The sequence below is a fragment of the Oryza brachyantha genome, chromosome 3 (genome assembly GCF_000231095.2).
Source record: "Oryza brachyantha chromosome 3, ObraRS2, whole genome shotgun sequence".
NCBI lineage: Eukaryota > Viridiplantae > Streptophyta > Magnoliopsida > Poales > Poaceae > Oryza > Oryza brachyantha.
Window position 1 is genome coordinate 22,317,160 of NC_023165.2, and position 17,164 is coordinate 22,334,323.

A 17,164-nucleotide genomic window follows, 5' to 3' on the forward strand; every position below is an offset into this window, starting at 1 on the left:
CCCCTCCGCCACTGCGCCCGACCTCCTCACCGCCGCCGAGCCATCTCTGCCGCCACCGCCGATCGACCGCGCCACCGGCCGTCATCACCTGTCCCAGGTCCTTGCAGACTTGCTGCCGCCTTCCATCGCCGCCGGTGAGCCCTCCCCTCCCCTCTCCCTCACTTTTTCCATCGCCGCAGGGTCTCCTCGCACCCGCGCCGTCGTCGGGTGTCGTGCGCTGCCGGCGCTCACCGCCGCATCTCCGCCGACGTCGCCGTCGCCGCGCGGTCGCCAAGTCGCCGCTGCCGGCGCCCGTCGTCGTCTCTCCCTCCCGTGCGCCGTCGTCGGTATCCTCGTCGCGCCTCCGTGGTCCGCCGCGTTCGTCACCCCGGCCGTGCGCCGTCGTCGGTCGTCGCCCGCCGGTCGTCGTCGCGCCGTCGCCGTAGCGCCGTGCGCCGCCGCTGCTGTCGCCCGCCGGTCGCCGCCGTCGGCCGAGCACCCCCTTCCCCGCTCCTCTGCTCTCTCTCTCTCTCTGACCGACGGGCCCCACCCGTCGGCCACCCCTCCTCCTCCTTTCCCCCCTCTCTGCCGTGCGGGCCCAGCTTGTCAGCCGCTCGCTGGTCCTCCCCCCTCTCTCCTCCCGTGGGGCCCAGCTATCAGCCGCCCACCTCCCCTTTCTCCCACCGACAGGTGGTCCTCACCCATCAGCGCCTCCTCTCTCCTCGCTGACGTTAGCAGCCCTATTAATTGCGCAATAATTGATTTAGGACTTTTCTGTTTAGTTAAAAAAACCCAGAAAACTTCTAAAATTCATAAGTAGTTCATCTAGTCTCCGTTTAGGCCCATCCAAATTTCATTAAATTCATAAAATTGTCAAGAATCTATTAAAAATACTTTCTTTTACTGTTTCAGTAGAGTTTGTGCCTGTTTTATTTATCTAGTCTCCGTTTACAGGTTGTTGTAGCACCTGTTGATGTTTTATTTACTTCGAGATCGTCGCCGAAGTAACCCAGGGGCTAGAGCATGGCAAGTGACACTCATCTTTGATCATATTGAACCTATTATTGCAAATCCCCCGCTTTATTTATTCAAATATGCATTGCTTTAATTAAAGTATTTACTGTATTTATTTCTCGGTAATCCTTATTATTATGCCGTTGATTATCCAACTTTATTCATGTAAGACCAGGGGGTGCTTAGCCGTGCTTAGAACAAGTAGCTCATGAGATTACACTTAATCTTTACTAGTTCTGGATAGCTGTTACTTATGATTCATCACCCGGTTCGGGTTAATGTCTACTAAAATATTGATAATGGTGGGCTGTGGGTGCATGGTTTTGAGAGTCGCACCCATGGCAATTAAGGACCGGTTCATGGGAAACCCTGGAAGTAATTCAGTGCTAACCACATGCTGAATGGGTAAGGTGGGATCTGGAGCATGGCTTCGAATTATTTGACGTACCAAGGCAAGGGTAGGCGTGATGGAGTATGGACGGGCAATCGTGGTGTAACGAAAGCCTCTGCTGCTTCCGGATCTGCCAAGGCACAAGAGGGGACTGCCCGACTTGATGTAAAGGAGGAGTGAAACCTAAAGTGCGGTGCGATTAAATATGGAGGGTTATGTGACGGGTCCTATCACGGTCTCCTTTCCGGTATGCCATGGGGGTATGTCGGCGCATGTTCAAGTGTAGTGGAGTCGTGTCTTGTGGGTACAGTAGTACACCTCTGATCAGAGTATAATCTATTCGAATAGCCGTGCCCACGGTTACGGGCAGACTCCTAGCTTCACTGTGATTAGCGAACCTTTAATGACCTGGGTAAACTGGTTTTCACTTGGGACTACTGCAACGTGGTGTAACGTTGAGTAGTGGTTGGGCCTGTTGCAACGTGGTGTAACGTTGGACAGTGTTGTGGTATTTTATAACTGTTATTTACTTACCCTTTTATGTATTTAATTACCTTTATTCAATTTAATCTCTGTTATTTATTTAAATGTTGCTTTATTGCAACTAACCCTAGTCTGTCCTTGATGATCCTTATGCATCATTTATTACCCTCTTTTCCGTGCTACTTATTGAGTACGGTGGTTTGTACTCAGCCTTGCCCAATTTTCCCCTCCAGAGTTAGAAGTGGAATCCGATGGAGGTGTCTCTCAAGAGTGAGCTGGTGTGCCGTCGAAACTTTGCCTGTGGACTGAAGCCGTACCCGCTGGAGCTAGTCTACCTTTCTTTCCGCTGCATTTTCGTTAGAATAAGTGTTATTTTTAGTTGTTTCTAAGAACGATGGTTATGTAATAAACATTGTCTTTTTGTGTACCCTGGCTGGTCCTGGAAAGGGATTTTAATACACAATTAAGTTCAAAAATTCATGTGAGAAATTTCTGGGCATGATAAGTTGGTATTAGAGCCTCCTTTGACCGTAGAATCAGCCCAATAGAAACCCTAAGAGCCCTCTGCTTTTCATGTTTGTGCATAGTTTGTGAAAGTTAGAGTTACTTTAAAAATGGGTTAGTGCTTTTCAAAGGCGTGAGTTATTTAAAAGCTAAATCTCTCTGGTTGAAAAGCGTAAATTGATTTACGGGTAAAACTTTATTTACTTTGTTTCTTTTATGATTTGTTTATCTTGAAACAAAATTTTGCATCCATTGATTCTAAATCCTTGTATTCTTTAGATGGGCAACCACCCCTTGTTTCATCGTGGACTTGAAATGGCTGGATTCGTGGCAGAGCTGGCAAGAGTGTTCTTCACGACAGGATACCCCTATGAACCGGAGTATACCACGATCCACCCTCTCGAAGGCGAGTTTCCCCACCGTGTCAGATTGGAGCTACACGGAATTCCCGGTTACCTTCCTAACATGGAAGCAGAAGGAGCCGGAGGCTCGCATGAGCATGCCTACAAGGAGGCCGCCTACAGTCTGATGACAACACTCAGGGCCAGGCACGACCTGATGTTTTGGCATTCGGCATACCGGTATCATCCTGGGTCCACTCACCCCGGTCGTGGACCCAATTCCATGGTTAGTAGGTTTCGGTCTGCCCGGAGTGAGCACCCTACCTTTGGTAGGATATGCACGGTGCTGCAAGGCCTCGACCAGATGCATCACGACCTCCATGAAGCGTCCAAGGCCTTGAACGACGCCAAGCTCACTCAGATCGTCCGTCTGCAGGATGAGATCGACCGTTTGAAGAAGGAGAACGCCAGGCTCAAAGGACTCCCGGAGCCCGGTGGTGCGAGGCTTCGTCTCACAGCAAGGAAGCGAACCCGCGGGCCACCAAGAGTTCAGTCTTACCTCGGTGCCCCGGATGAACCAAGACCACTGATGCAGATGGTGCCGATGTCTCCGACCCCGGTTTCCGAGGAAGGTGTCTCCCCTTTCAACACTGCAAGAAACCGCAATGGCACCGTCACAGTCTCTAGCAGCAGTGAGTCCGCCTCTGGTGAAGATGAAGATGATCTCCCCAACAACTCTAGGAGTCGTTCCGAAGACATGGAAGAAAATCCATCCCCTGCCGTCGATCGTCGCTCTCCCTCCGCGCACTAGACGTTACCTTTAGCTTCGTTCTTAGTCGTTGTGTGCTAGTTTTGGTGTGTTAGGTTTGCTTCATTTGGGGCTAGTGGTGAACCATAGCAGTAGTGGGGTTATGGTTGTACCGCCAGGAGTTGTGTGGTTTTTAAGCGTGTTTCTTAAGTAAGACAATTATAGTTCATTAATTAAATAAAGCCCTGGTTTGCTTAGTCGTTTCTTTTTCTTCTTTCTCTTCACCCGACCCTCCCGCTCCTGCAGATGGTGAACACCCGCAACGGCAACCGCGACACCGACCACTCCAGCACCGAAGGACCTCCCCCACCTCCTTCACCAGAGAACCCGTCACTTGCTCAGATTCTTGCTAGCCAGACGCAGATGCTCACCCTCAGATGCAGCAGATGCAACAACAACAGCAACAACATCAACAGGTGCTACAACAACTCTTGAACCAGCACCAGAACAACCAACAGCGGCATGGACCACCCCCTGTGCAGTCAAAGTTGCCAGAGTTCCTCCGCGTCCGTCCTCCGACCTTCTCAAGCACCACCAACCCCATGGAGGCAAATGATTGGCTCCATGCCATTGAGAAGAAGCTCAACTTACTGCAGTGCACCGACCAGGAGAAAGTCTCATTTGCTACACATCAACTGATGGGTTCCGCCTCTGCTTGGTGGGATAACTTCCTGGTTACCCGCACCGCTACCACAGAAGTGACATGGGCGAAGTTCTGCCTTAACTTCCGCAAAGCTCATATCCCTGACGGGATAGTCACACACAAGAAGCGTGAGTTCCGCGCTTTACAACAAGGTACCAAGACAGTGACAGAGTACCTCCATAAGTTTAATCGCCTAGCGCGATATGCCCACGAGGATGTTCGCACTGATGCTAAAAGGAAGTAGAAGTTCCTCGGAGGTTTGGAGGATGAGTTAAAGAAGCAGTTGCTTTCGGGTGACTATGCTGACTTCGAGAGACTGGTCGACAAGGCCATCCGTTAGGAGGACCAGCACCTCCAGATGGACAGGAAAAGAAAGGCCTCCCAGTTCAGGTCCAACCAGCCGCACCCGCAGAAGCCCCGGTTCCACACCGGCCCTCACCTTCCAAGTCAGCAGCACAGACAATCTATCTTCATTGTCCGCCAGCACCGTCCCTATAACCCCAATAACTTCTACAATGGTGGCTCGTCCCAGCGTGCTCCACCTCAGCGTGCTCTCCCAGCACCAGCTCCGCGGCAACAGAATGCACCTCCACCGACAGCTCAGCCTCCTCCAGCTAGGAAGGATACGGGTTCTAAGCCTAGGGTGTGCTACAACTGTGTCGACCCAGGTCACTTTGTTGACAAGTGCCCGAAGCCGAAGCGCAGCGGGCAGAGGTTCATGCAAGTCTGTGTCAACCACGCCACTGCAGAAGAAGCACAGGCTACGCCAGAAGAAATACTGGGTACGTTTCCTGCAACTCCGTACCTGCTACAGTACTTTTTGATTCTGGTGCTACACATTTTTTTATTTCAAGAAAGTTTGTGGGAAAGCTTGGGTTAAGAAGGGAAGAGTTAAGAAACCCGATGTGGGTTAGTACTCCAGGGCATAGTATGATTTCGGACCTGTATAGCCCTATTGTGCCCATAGAAATCCAAGGGACATCCTTTCTAGCCAATCTCATCCTTCTCGAATCCAAAGACCTAGATGTCATTTTGGGAATGGACTGCCTTACCAAGCATCAAGGAGTGATTGATTGTGCCAAACGTAGCGTCACCCTAACTAGTGAAGGTGGTGAAGTTGTGACATATCAGTCGCCGGAGTCAGTGATAATTGGGACTAGTTTGAATCAGATGGAAGCTGAAGAGCAACCCTCGGAAACAGTCAAAGATCCGAAAAAGTTGGAAGACATACCAGTGGTTTGTGAGTATCCGGAGGTGTTTCCAGATGATCTCACGACGATGCCGCCAGAAAGAGAGATCGAGTTCCGTATCGACTTGGTACCGGGAACTGCACCGATCTATAAGAGACCCTATAGAATGGCAGCCAATGAGATGGCAGAAGTGAAGAAGCAAGTGGATGAACAGCTTCAGAAAGGTTACATCCAACCGAGTACCTCGCCTTGGGGTGCCCCGGTTATTTTTGTTGAGAAGAAGGACAAAACCAAGAGAATGTGTGTGGACTATCGTGCTTTGAACGATGTCACCATCAAGAATAAGTATCCTTTGCCAAGGATTGATGATCTGTTTGATCAGTTGAAGGGAGCCAAAGTCTTCTCCAAGATCGATTTGAGATCAGGGTATCATCAGTTGAGAATTCGGGAAGAAGATATTCCCAAGACAACATTCACTACCCGCTACGGCTTGTATGAATGTACAGTAATGTCGTTTGGACTCACTAATGCCCTAGCATTCTTCATAAATCTCACGAATAAGGTGTTCATGGAATACCTAGATAAGTTTATGGTTGTCTTCATCGATGACATTCTTATCTACTCCAAGTCAAAAGAAGAGCACGAGCAGCATTTGCGGATCGTGCTAGAGAAGCTAAGAGAACACCAGTTGTATGCCAAGTTTAGCAAGTGGGATTTCTGGCTTCGTGAAGTGAAGTTCCTCAGTCATGTGATCAATGCTCAAGGTGTAGCAGTAGACCCCAACACTGTGGAGTCAGTAACAAAGTGGACGCCGCCTAAGACGGTATCCCAAATCAGGAGTTTCTTGGGACTTGCGGGCTATTACCGCCGGTTCATTGAGAATTTCTCGAAGATAGCCAAGCCAATGACACAGTTATTGAAAAAGGAAGAGAAGTTCAGATGGTCTATCAAGTGCGACAAGAGTTTTGAAGAGCTCAAGCAAAGATTGGTGTCAGCACCCGTGTTGATTTTGCCAGATCAAACGAAATACTTCCAGGTTTACTGTGATGCCTCCAGATCAGAACTTGGATGTGTACTGATGCAAGAAGGAAATGTGGTTGCTTATGCCTCTCGTCAGTTGAGACCACGTGAGGGTAACTACCCGACCCGTGATTTGGAACTAGCAGCCGTAGTGCATGTCATAAAAATCTGGCGACACTACCTAATTGGTAACAAGTGTGAAGTGTATACGGACCACAAGAGCTTAAAGTATATCTTTACACAGCCGGATTTGAACCTTCTCCAGTGAAAATGGTTGGAATTGATCAAGGATTATGATTTAAGTATCCATTATCATCCGAGCAAAGCAAATGTAGTTGCAGATGCGTTAAGCCGGAAAAATTACTGCAATGCCGCTGTGACCACAGAAGTTTGTGAGCAGTTACAGCAGGACTTTAAACGACTAAATTTGGGTATAGTCGATGAAGGTTTTGTGCCAGCCCTAGAGGTGCAACCAACTTTGGTGGATCAAGTTCGTCAAGCCCAAGCAATTGATCCAGAAATGACAGAACTAAAGAAAAATATGCGAGTTGGTAAAGCTCGAGATTTTTCAAAAGATGAACATGGAACAATCTGGATGGGAAACATGTTGTGTGTACCGGATAACAAGGAGCTAAAGGAGTTGATACTTCAATAGGCTCATCAAACCCAGTGCTCTATTCACCCCGGGAGTACCAAGATGTATCAAGACCTGAAAGAAAAGTTTTGGTGGGTTAGTATGAAGAGGGAAATTGCAGAATATGTCGCCTTGTGCGATGTCTGTCAATGAGTCAAGGCAGAACACCAAAGGCCAGCTGAACTTTTACAGCCTCTTCAGATTCAAGAATGGAAATGGGAAGAAATCGGGATGGATTTCATCACCGGTTTACCGAGGACCGCCGCAGGTCATGACTCGATTTGGGTAATCGTTGATCGATTGACAAAGGTCGCACATTTCATACCAGTTCACACCACCTACTCAGGGAAAAGACTAGCTGAGATTTACTTGGCTAGGATCATGTGTCTACATGGAGTACCTAAAAAGATTGTTTCTGATCGAGGAAGTCAGTTTACTTCGAAATTTTGGCAGAAGTTGCACAAAGAATTGGGAACCCGACTGAATTTCAGTACAGCTTATCATCCGCAGACAAATGGTCAGACGGAAGGGTAAATCAGATTCTTGAAGACATACTCAGAGCGTGCGCTCTCGACTTTGGTGGAACTGGGATAAGAATTTGTCGTATGCAGAGTTCTCATACAACAACAGTTATCAAGCCAGTTTGCAGATGACACCTTTTGAAGCGTTGTATGGGCGAAAGTGTCGTACACCCCTCTTCTGGGATCAAACAGGGGAGCGTCATGTTTTCGGAACTGAGGTTTTAGGTCAGGCGAAAGAAAAAGTCAGAATAATCCGTGAAAGGTTGAAAACAGCTCAAACCAGGCAGAAGAGCTATGTCGATAACGACCGAAGGGACATGGCCTTCGAAGCAGGAGACTACGTGTACCTCCGCGTCACACCTTTGCGAGGAGTACACCGGTTTCAGACCAAGGAAAAGTTGGCACCACGGTTCATGGGACCATACCGAATAGTAGAACGCAGGGAAGAAGTTGCGTATCAGTTAGAACTCCCTGCTAACATGGCCGGAATCCATGACGTGTTCCATGTGTCGCAACTCAAAAACTGTCTCTGTGTGCCTAGAGAGCAAACCAACTCTGAGCACATCGATTTATAGGAAGATCTAACTTATGTGGAGAAACTAGCACGGGTTCTGGAAACCAGTGAAAAGAAGACTCGGAACCGTGTGATTAGATTCTGCGGAGTTCAGTGGAGTCACCACTCAGAAGAAGAAGCGACATGGGAAAGAGAAGATGAGCTCAAGGCCGCCCATCCGCACCTCTTCGCCACCACCTCCGAATCTCGGAGTCGAGATTCCGTTTAAGGGGGGTAGGTTTGTCACACCTGGAGTTTTATCCCAAGCCTAAATTCGTAAAAAAATTCGTAAATAATAATTGGCTTAATAAACTTTGGAAAAATCTCTCTAAAGAAATTAATTTAATTAAATCGAGGTTCGCAAATCGATTAACAGGATTTCAACTCAAATTGCAAAAGTATAAAATTTGGCCAAACAAATTAATTTAAAACTTGGCAAAAATAGGGCTTTTCTTTTTCCCTCCATTTTCTTTCTTTTTCCTTCCTTCCCAAATTGTGCCGAAGTCCAATTTGCCCCCTCTTTTTTTTCTTTTTCCTTTTTCTTTTTCCTCTTCATTCCCGGGCCGGCCTAGCCGAGCCGGCCCATCTCCCCGCTCGGCCGGCCTAGCCAAGCCAGTCATTCCCCTCCACGCGCGCGCCCTCCTCCCTCCCTCCTAGGCCGTCGCTCGGCCCAGCTCGCCCGCTCCCCGCCTTGGCCCAGCCGCTCGCCGCGCCGCGCAAGTCTGCCGCCACCTCCCTCGCGCCACTGACAGGTGGGGCCCGCCTGTCCACGACCGGTTCAGGCATCGGCCGAGTCCGCCTCCGCCCCGCCTTCATCGTGCCGTCGCAACGGCCACCGCAACCGCCGCCGCCAAGTCCGCCTCGTCGTCGACTCGGTCTCCAACTCCCTTGCGGCCCTAACCGTGCCACCCTCCCTAATAAAACCCCCTCACTCTCGCGCCGCCACCGCCTTTCCTCCGCTCGACCGAACCACCGCCGCGCTCCGCAGCTCGCCACCGCCATTCGATCTCGTCGCCTTGCGTCGGACGTCGCCGCCTCTCCGCGTCGCCACCACCGCCTCTCCGCGTCGCCACAGCCGCCTCGACCTCGCCGACCTTCCACCGGTTTCCGTCGCCACCGGTGGGCACCCGAACGCCCTCGCGCCTCTTCCTCCCCTCCGCCACTGCGCCCGACCTCCTCACCGCCGCCGAGCCATCTCCGCCGCCACCGCCGATCGACCGCGCCACCGGCCGTCATCACCTGTCCTGGGTCCTCGCCGACTTGCTGCCGCCTACTGTCGCCGCCGGTGAGCCCTCCCTTCCTCTATCCCTCTCTTTTTCCGTCGCCGCCGAGTCTCCTCGAACACGCGCCATCGCCAGGTGTCGTGCACTGCCGGCGCTCGCCGCCGCATCTTCGCCCGACGTCGCCGTCGCCGCTACCAGCGCCTGCCGTAGTCTCTCCCTCCCGTGCGCCGTCGCCGGTATCCTCGTCGCGCCTCCGCGGTCCGCCCCGCCGGTCGTGGTCACGCCGTCGCCGCAGTGCCGTGCGCTGTCGCCGTGCGCCGCCGCTGTTGCCGCTCGCCGGTCGCCGCCGTCGGCCGAGCGCCCCCTCCCCCGCTCCTCTGCTCTCTCTCTGACCGACGGGCCCCACCCGTCGGCCACCCCTCCTCCTCCCCCCCTCTCTGTCGTGCGGGCCCGGCTTGTCAACCGCTCGCTAGTCCTGCTCCCTCTCTCCTCCCGTGGGGCCCAGCTGTCAGCCGCCCACCTCCCCTTTCTCCCACCGACAGGTGGTCCCCACCTGTAGCGCCTCCTCTCTCCTCGCTGACGTCAGCAGCCCTATTAATTGTGTAATAATTGATTTAGGACTTTTCTGTTTAGTTAAAAAAAACCCAGAAAACTTCTAAAATTCATAAGTAATTCATCTAGTCTCCGTTTAGGCCCATCCAAATTTCATTAAATTCATAAAATTGTCAAGAATCCATTAAAAATACTTTCTTTTACTGTTTCAGTAGTGTTTGTGCATGTTTTATTTATTTTTGTGCTTTGTCGCTTAGATTCGGACCCCACCGAAGAGCCGGTTTACTTCGAGATCGTCACCGAAATACCCCAGGGGCCAGAGCAAGGCAAGTGGCACTCATCTTTGATCATATTGAACCTATTATTGCAAATCCCCCGCTTTATTTATTCAAATATGCATTGCTTTAATTAAAGTATTTACTGTATTTATTTCTCGGTAATCCTTATTATTATGCCGTTGATTATCCAACTTTATTCATGTAAGACCAGGGGGTGCTTAGCCGTGCTTAGAACAAGTAGCTCATGGGATTACACTTAATCTTTACTAGTTCTGGATAGCTGTTACTTATGATTCATCACCCGGTTCGGGTTAATGTCTACTAAAATATTGATAATGGTGGGCTGTGGATGCATAGTTTTGAGAGTCGCATCCATGACAATTAAGGACTGGTTCATGGGACACCTTGAAAGTAATTCAGTGCTAACCACATGCCGAATGGGTAAGGTGGGATCTGGAGCATGGCTTCGAACTATTTGACGTACCAAGGCAAGGGTAGGCGTGATGGAGTATGGACGGGCAATCGTGGTGTAACGAAAGCCTCTGCTGCTTCCGGATCTGCCAAGGCACAAGAGGGGACTGCCCAACTTGGTGTAAAGGAGGGGTGAAACCTGAAGTGCGGTGCGATTAAATAGGAAGGGTTATGTGACGGGTCCTATCACGGTCTCCTTTCCGGTATGCCATAGTGGTATGTCGGCGCACGTTCAAGTGTAGTGGAGTCGTGTCTTGTGGGTACAGTAGTACACCTCTGATCAGAGTATAATCTATTCGAATAGCCGTATCCATGGTTACGGGCGGACCTCCAGCTTCACTGTGATTAGGGAACCTTTATTGACCTGGGTAAACTGATTTTCACTTGGGACTACTGCAACGTGGTGTAACGTTAAGTAGTGGTTGGGCCTGTCGCAACATGGTGTAACGTTGGACAGTGTTGTGTTATTTTACAACTGTTATTTACTTACCCATTTATATATTTAATTACCTTTATTCAATTTAATCTCTGTTATTTATTTAAATGCTACTTTATTGCAACTAACCCTAGCATGTCCTTGATGATCCTTATGTATCATTTATTCCCCTCTTTTCCGTACTACTTGTTGAGTACAGTGGTTTGTACTCAGCCTTGCCCAATTTCTCCCTCCAGAGTTAAAAATAGAATCCGATGGAGGTGACTCTCAGGAGTGAGCTGGTCTGTCATCAAAGCTTTGCCTGTGGACTGGAGCCGTACCCGCTGGAGCTAGTCTACCTTTCTTTCCGCTGTATTTTCGTTAGAATAAGTGTTATTTTCAGTTGTTTCTAAGAACGATGGTTATGTAATCAACATTGTCTTTTTATGTACGCTAGCTGGTCCTGGACAAGGGTTTTAATACACAGTTAAGTTCAAAAATTCATGTGAAGAATTTCTAAGCGTAACACAACACACTCGTCGCTGTCATCAAAATTTTCCAGCTTCCAGGCCGACATTTGCTGGGTTTCTATCAAGCATACTGGAGGATGGGCCTATCTGTTGGCTCTGCTTTTGGTTGGGTTACTATCAAGCAGAATATACATACAGCTTTGCTCCACACATCTTTCTTTCTCTGCCCGAAAGACCGGTTACCACTGTCCGTTTCGCTTATCCTGATTAAGAAGCCATTAGCCATACGAGGTCTGAGCGCTGGCTCCTCCTCTCTTCAACTTCGTTCGTTCAACACCATCTTGCCTTCGACCGACTTTATCTGCAGTTAACAGTACAAAAAGCAAGTCGATTATACCCAGTGACGAACCCAGAACAGTAATTACCAGGGATCTAATACATATTAAATATCTAAATTTTATACTTGTACATTAATTAATATAGTATAATTTACTAAGAATTAAATAATTTACCCGGAGTCCGAGGACCCCGGGAGGCTTCACTTGGGTTCACCACTGGTTACACCATAAACACAACTACACAAGAAGAGCAAACAAAAACAGTCCCGTTATACGTACGATCTAATTATACTAGCTGCGTATGACCAAAACACTACAATTATTGATTAGTTAAATAAGATCAAGTGAGTAACACTGCAGCCATTAAATGGTTAAGTCGTACGCATACCAATTTTTAAACAAAAAATAGTTCAACAGAGAACTGGGCACCGCTCGATTGGCTAGCGTAGCCCTCGTGTACGCAGCCCAGCCGGGTTTTATCCCGTAAAAAAAAAGAAAAATTTATAAACATGTCATTATAATTTTATAAACTTAGAGATATGTCATTATTATCTTAATGACATATGGGGCCGCATGGGTCAGTATGTCATATCTCTAATTTTACAAAATTATAATGACATCATTGTAATTTTTCCAAAAAAAATGGTTCCGCAATGTAAAGCCTTTCTCATGACAAAACTATTGTAAGCACACGCAATGCATTTATTTCCGAGGTATACAAGCATCGTAAGAGATGTGGCACTGGGCATCCTCCCTATCTATATGGTGCCACCAGATTCTACGAACCTTTAGTGGCGATATGGAGCAGATTTACAATTTACAGGGTTGCCCCAAATGCTGCCATCTCCAGCCTCTTTAAGCAGTCATTACGTTGTGAATGAGCTACAGCATGCTAATCCTGAGAGCAGAGAGTATTACGACGCCCTCATGCATTGGCCGGCTGTCAAATTGCCCCGCTCATTTTCCTGAACTTCAGGGGTAGGAAATTGTTTGAATCAGCATTCCTCTTCTTGCCAAAATTGCCAGGCGCGACACCAGATGGTGGGAAGGAGGGAGCGGTGGTGTTCCGCCGAAACCTCCCCATGTTCCAATATGAGAATCCATCATGTTGGCTTCCAGAACTAGGGGAATGCATAGCAAAATTTCTTGGTATCACACTTGGCTGTCGATCATGGATATCCTGCAAGAAATCAAGAGTTAATCTGCAGTAACCGAAATCAATAACATGTGCTAACATGCAAATGAATCCAGACTTGGGCTACAGTTGGTGATTATTGTTAAACTGCAGTTTCTGTTTATGATAAGACCTCTCTATGTTATCCCAGAACTGAGTATAGTAACCAAATCACCAATTCAACATACAATCATGGCAGCTAGCACAGCGTGTCATCCCTTCAGCCAGACAGTCACAGATACTGGCTTTAGAAAGAACCAAGGTGAATCTGCTGTTGACTTAGATGGTTCATTTAAGATACGACTTGGAGAATGGACCATCAATATGGTTGGTTGCTACGGAAAATTATGAGCTGGTGCTAGCAAGATTACTCTTAGATAACGTAAGGATTACTGGATTAGCAAGGTTTGATTATAGATATGGGAGAATGAAACCTTTGTGTGGTGTCCAGGAACTGAACTTTTGAGAGGATGACACAAGTTAGAGCCAAAATATTCAATTTTTTGGAACCATGCCAATAACTATTGTATTTTCCAAAAATCTCTTCTATTCGGTAGTTACCACTTGAAGCACTGAAAATCATCATGTGAACCACATTTAGATCTTGCACCTTGCTTTTAACTTGATATAACTCACCTATGGTCATTTGAGGCTCCTCACAATAACTACGTAAGCAAATTTATATGGGTAAGGCACTCATGTAGTACTGCAGCTGTACAGGCTTCTAAGAGCAAGTTCAATAGTACATTCAACTACTAGCTCCAATTCATTTAGAGTCAATCTAATAGCCCAATTCATACAATATTTATCTACAAAGCATTAATACATAGTCTCACATATCATACACACACTATGTCTTGGAGCTCATGCTACAGCTGACTACAAATTAGTAGCTCACTACTCCTCTCTCATCTCTTATCTCTTATCTCTTTAAAATATGTTTATAGTTGGCTTATAGTCTGCTATTGTAACTGCTCTAATTAACTTGATCCCAGGTAAAAGCTGACAAAAAAATTACACATCACTTCAACAAAATGATGTTTGGTGGTAGTAAGCTGAACTGTAAAAATTTAAGTGAACAGGAAAAAATAACTGCTGACACTCCCTGCTAAATAACTCATCAACGTAATGTATTTTAGTTAATTTTATCCTGCAATTTTTCATTAAAAACACGTGGGACCCCAAACCTTGGTTTTAAGTATTTTAAGAAGCAACAGTATTCCATCCCACGACTGCCCGTCTACCCCTGCCAACCTTTCTCACCCTGAAAGCTTCATTGTAACATAACATCTGGTGGTCCCAGGCAAGCATGATGCAGAATTAGCAACTTGACGTTGATACAAGTCAAATCAGTACTGTCAAGATAACTGCATCTTATAAGTTTCACTAGATGTCCAAATATGAATTGTCTCAATTAATGTCCTTGTCATTATTTGTGCACTACAATCTATCACATACCACCATGCAATGAGAGAAATAAAGATGAAAAACTTACCTGAAGAGTTCTTACGGGAACCATGTCCACAGGATGGGTAGGGTAAGCAGAACCTATGAAAAAAGAAATTTCATAATCAAAATTATTGAGATTCATTATAAAACCAACAGAAAGTAAGTATGTGTAGCTTCAAATTGGATAGCATGCTGAAATAGTATTGCACTAAGAGAATTCATTGGATTCTATTAGAGCTACAATATTTCAAGACGGAAGAGCAAAAAAACGTAAGGATCTGCAGAAGGGAATAAAAAAATATACTTGTATTGAACAAACACACACAGTATTTGAACCATCTTGATTATGTTAGAGAAAAAATGCTCCGTTTGCCTTTAACGCTTACTTCTGTTACATTTTCAAGCTTCCACTAATTTACATCATAATATTTCTTGAATGGAAAATTTTATACTAAATTCTGATGCCATGAGGGGAAAAGGAAGTTGAAGGAAATGGTTAAATGAAAATAGGAAGTTACATCAATTAAAAGGTGTCATATTAATAAGAAGAGCATATGTAACCTAGTTTGTTAGTTGATAGCAGGTACAGACATCCAGAAGCAGAATATCCTGCTCATATTTCTTGAATTGTCCTCAAATACTTCATCACCATGGCACAATTCTGTAATACTATGTACATAATGTGTCTATAGTTGCTTGGTAGTCTTAATACGCAAAGTTAAGCATGAAAATTCGCTGCTAACATCATCGTGAATGAGAAGTTGTACTTCCACATAGCCGCAAGGAGTGGCTAAACTTTGTATCTCTTGTGTTATCTCAGTGGTTTGATTAGACTAGACATGGGTACGCCAGTGATTGCGGCGTCTCGTCATGTATAGGATGATGAGCTTTATGCAGCCTCATTTTAAATGGAATTTTTGCACGATAAAAGCATGATGCAATCCTGCAACATGCTGGAACCTATATGGAGAACAAGAATATGTGTGCAGGGAAGAAAAAAAGTAGATACCTGCAACCCCCATTGCAAAACGGGCTACATGAGAGCTGCCTCCGGGAGTGGTCATCCGCGACGACAGCCCCGGGAACGCAGCGCTGCCGCTGCCGCTGCCGCTGCCGCCGCTGCTGCTAACCTCAATAAGTGGCACGGTATTCGAGAACTCCCCAACATCAGTGACCGGCTGCGGTAGCGGCGGCGCGGGCAGGCGGAAGAACGGCGACAGCATAGGGGGGCCGCCGCCGCCGCTGACGCTGCGGACGGGGGAGGAGGTGGCGCTGACGGCGTCCCACGCGCCGGGCGGCGCGGCCCGCAGCGGGCGCGGGCTCCAGCGGAAGGGACCGAACCCGGGCGCGCTCAGCGGGGCGGCGGGATGAGGCGGCGGCGGCGTGCGGGACTCGTCCGTGGAGACGGCGTCCTGGGGCTGCGCCGCCTGCAGCAGCGGCGGAGGAGGCGGGGGCGGGGGCCGCGGCGGAGGCGGCGGATGGTCGGGGATGGGGTGGAGGCGGCGGATCCAGACGGAGTTGAGTGGGTCCGCGTGCTGCGGCGGGAGGCGCTGGTACGGGGGCGGCAGCGCGGAGCTGCGGCTGTCCACCGAGCTCCGCAGCGCGGGATGCTCCGACATGGCTGGAGTCGACCGAACACTAGCGGCAGCTCTCTCTCTCTCTCTCTCTCTCGTCCCTCCTCCGCTCGCGAGTGGGGAGGTCTTCGTCGCCGCCGCCGTCGTCGCGTGGAGAAAGTGAGCGCTCGCCGCGCGGGGATGGGGGTGGGGGGTGGAGGGATAGGGCGGGTGGGCGCGAGCACGATCCGGCGGTGGCGTTGACACCACGGCGGTTTCACGGCTCCAACGACGGAACACGCACTATGTAGACACGTCACATTAAATCTTTAGATATCTAGAAAGAATATTAAATATAGATAAAAAACAAAATTAATTGTATAGCTAGGGAATAGATCGTGAGACGAATCTTTCGGACATAATTAGTTCATGATTAGTCATAAGCGCTATAGTATCTACATGTGCTAATGACAGATTAATTAGGCTCCAAAGATCCGTCTCGTGGTTTCCAGCCGGGTTATGAAATTTGTTTTTTTATTTATGTTCGAAAACCCCTTCTAATATCTGGTCAAACGTCCAACATGACACCAAAAAAATTTCGCGAACTAAACACGCACGCCCAAGAGAAGTAATAACGATATAAAAATCAGAAAGGGTAAGCAACGTCCTCCCATCCAAACAGGAGGAGTTATGTCCAAAACAAAACCTCTCTACGCACCCCTAGTGCTCCTTCTTCGATCACTTCTGCGAGGACGAGGACGTCGGCCCGAGGCTTGCTGTTGACGGCTCCAATGATGGCACTCACTTGTAGAAACTCAACACCGTCTCTTCCGCGCTCACATCGTTGCACACCACATCGCTCCCCTCCATCAACGTCGATCTCTGCGTTGCGATGTCATCGGGCCTAACCTTCATCCACTCTACTCCCCTCCTCTGCTGGCCACGCCGCCAACACCGATCTCCGCCGCCCTTCGTGCCTTTTCATACTTCTCCGCGCAATCCCTTCTGCCCTTGTTGCCCAATGACACTCATACTAGATGATATCAACTGTATCATCTAATACACCGCTATGGTACCAACTGATACCAATTGGTATCATAGGCACCGCGTGGCGAGGGTGACGCAGAGGTATAACGTGGAGTTTGGCATCTGACGTGTAG

At 48.2% G+C, this 17,164-nt stretch overlaps 1 protein-coding gene across 1 annotated transcript; it reads right to left on the reverse strand.

Annotated features, from left to right (window-relative positions):
• Window positions 1-12,379: 12,379 nt before the first annotated feature.
• LOC107303796 (WAS/WASL-interacting protein family member 3-like) lies at window positions 12,380-16,226 on the reverse strand. The gene is made up of 3 exons (XM_015834536.2): window positions 15,461-16,226; window positions 14,498-14,550; window positions 12,380-13,008 (listed from the first exon to the last, which is right to left on the reverse strand). The coding sequence occupies exons 1-3, from the start codon at window positions 16,068-16,070 to the stop codon at window positions 12,772-12,774; spliced, it is 900 nt and encodes a 299-aa protein (XP_015690022.2). The 5' UTR covers window positions 16,071-16,226; the 3' UTR covers window positions 12,380-12,771.
• Between the last annotated feature and the right edge of the window lie 938 nt (window positions 16,227-17,164).

Excerpts from the sequence above, each read along its gene's own strand:
- LOC107303796 (XM_015834536.2), bottom strand. The coding sequence starts at position 16,070 with ATGTCGGAGCATCCCGCGCTGCGGAGCTCGGTGGACAGCCGCAGCTCC. Across the intron at positions 14,551-15,460 it reads TTTTGCAATGGGGGTTGCAG|GTTCTGCTTACCCTACCCAT; the intron begins GTATCTACTTTT and ends CTTTTTTCATAG. Across the intron at positions 13,009-14,497 it reads TTCCCGTAAGAACTCTTCAG|GATATCCATGATCGACAGCC; the intron begins GTAAGTTTTTCA and ends GATTTCTTGCAG.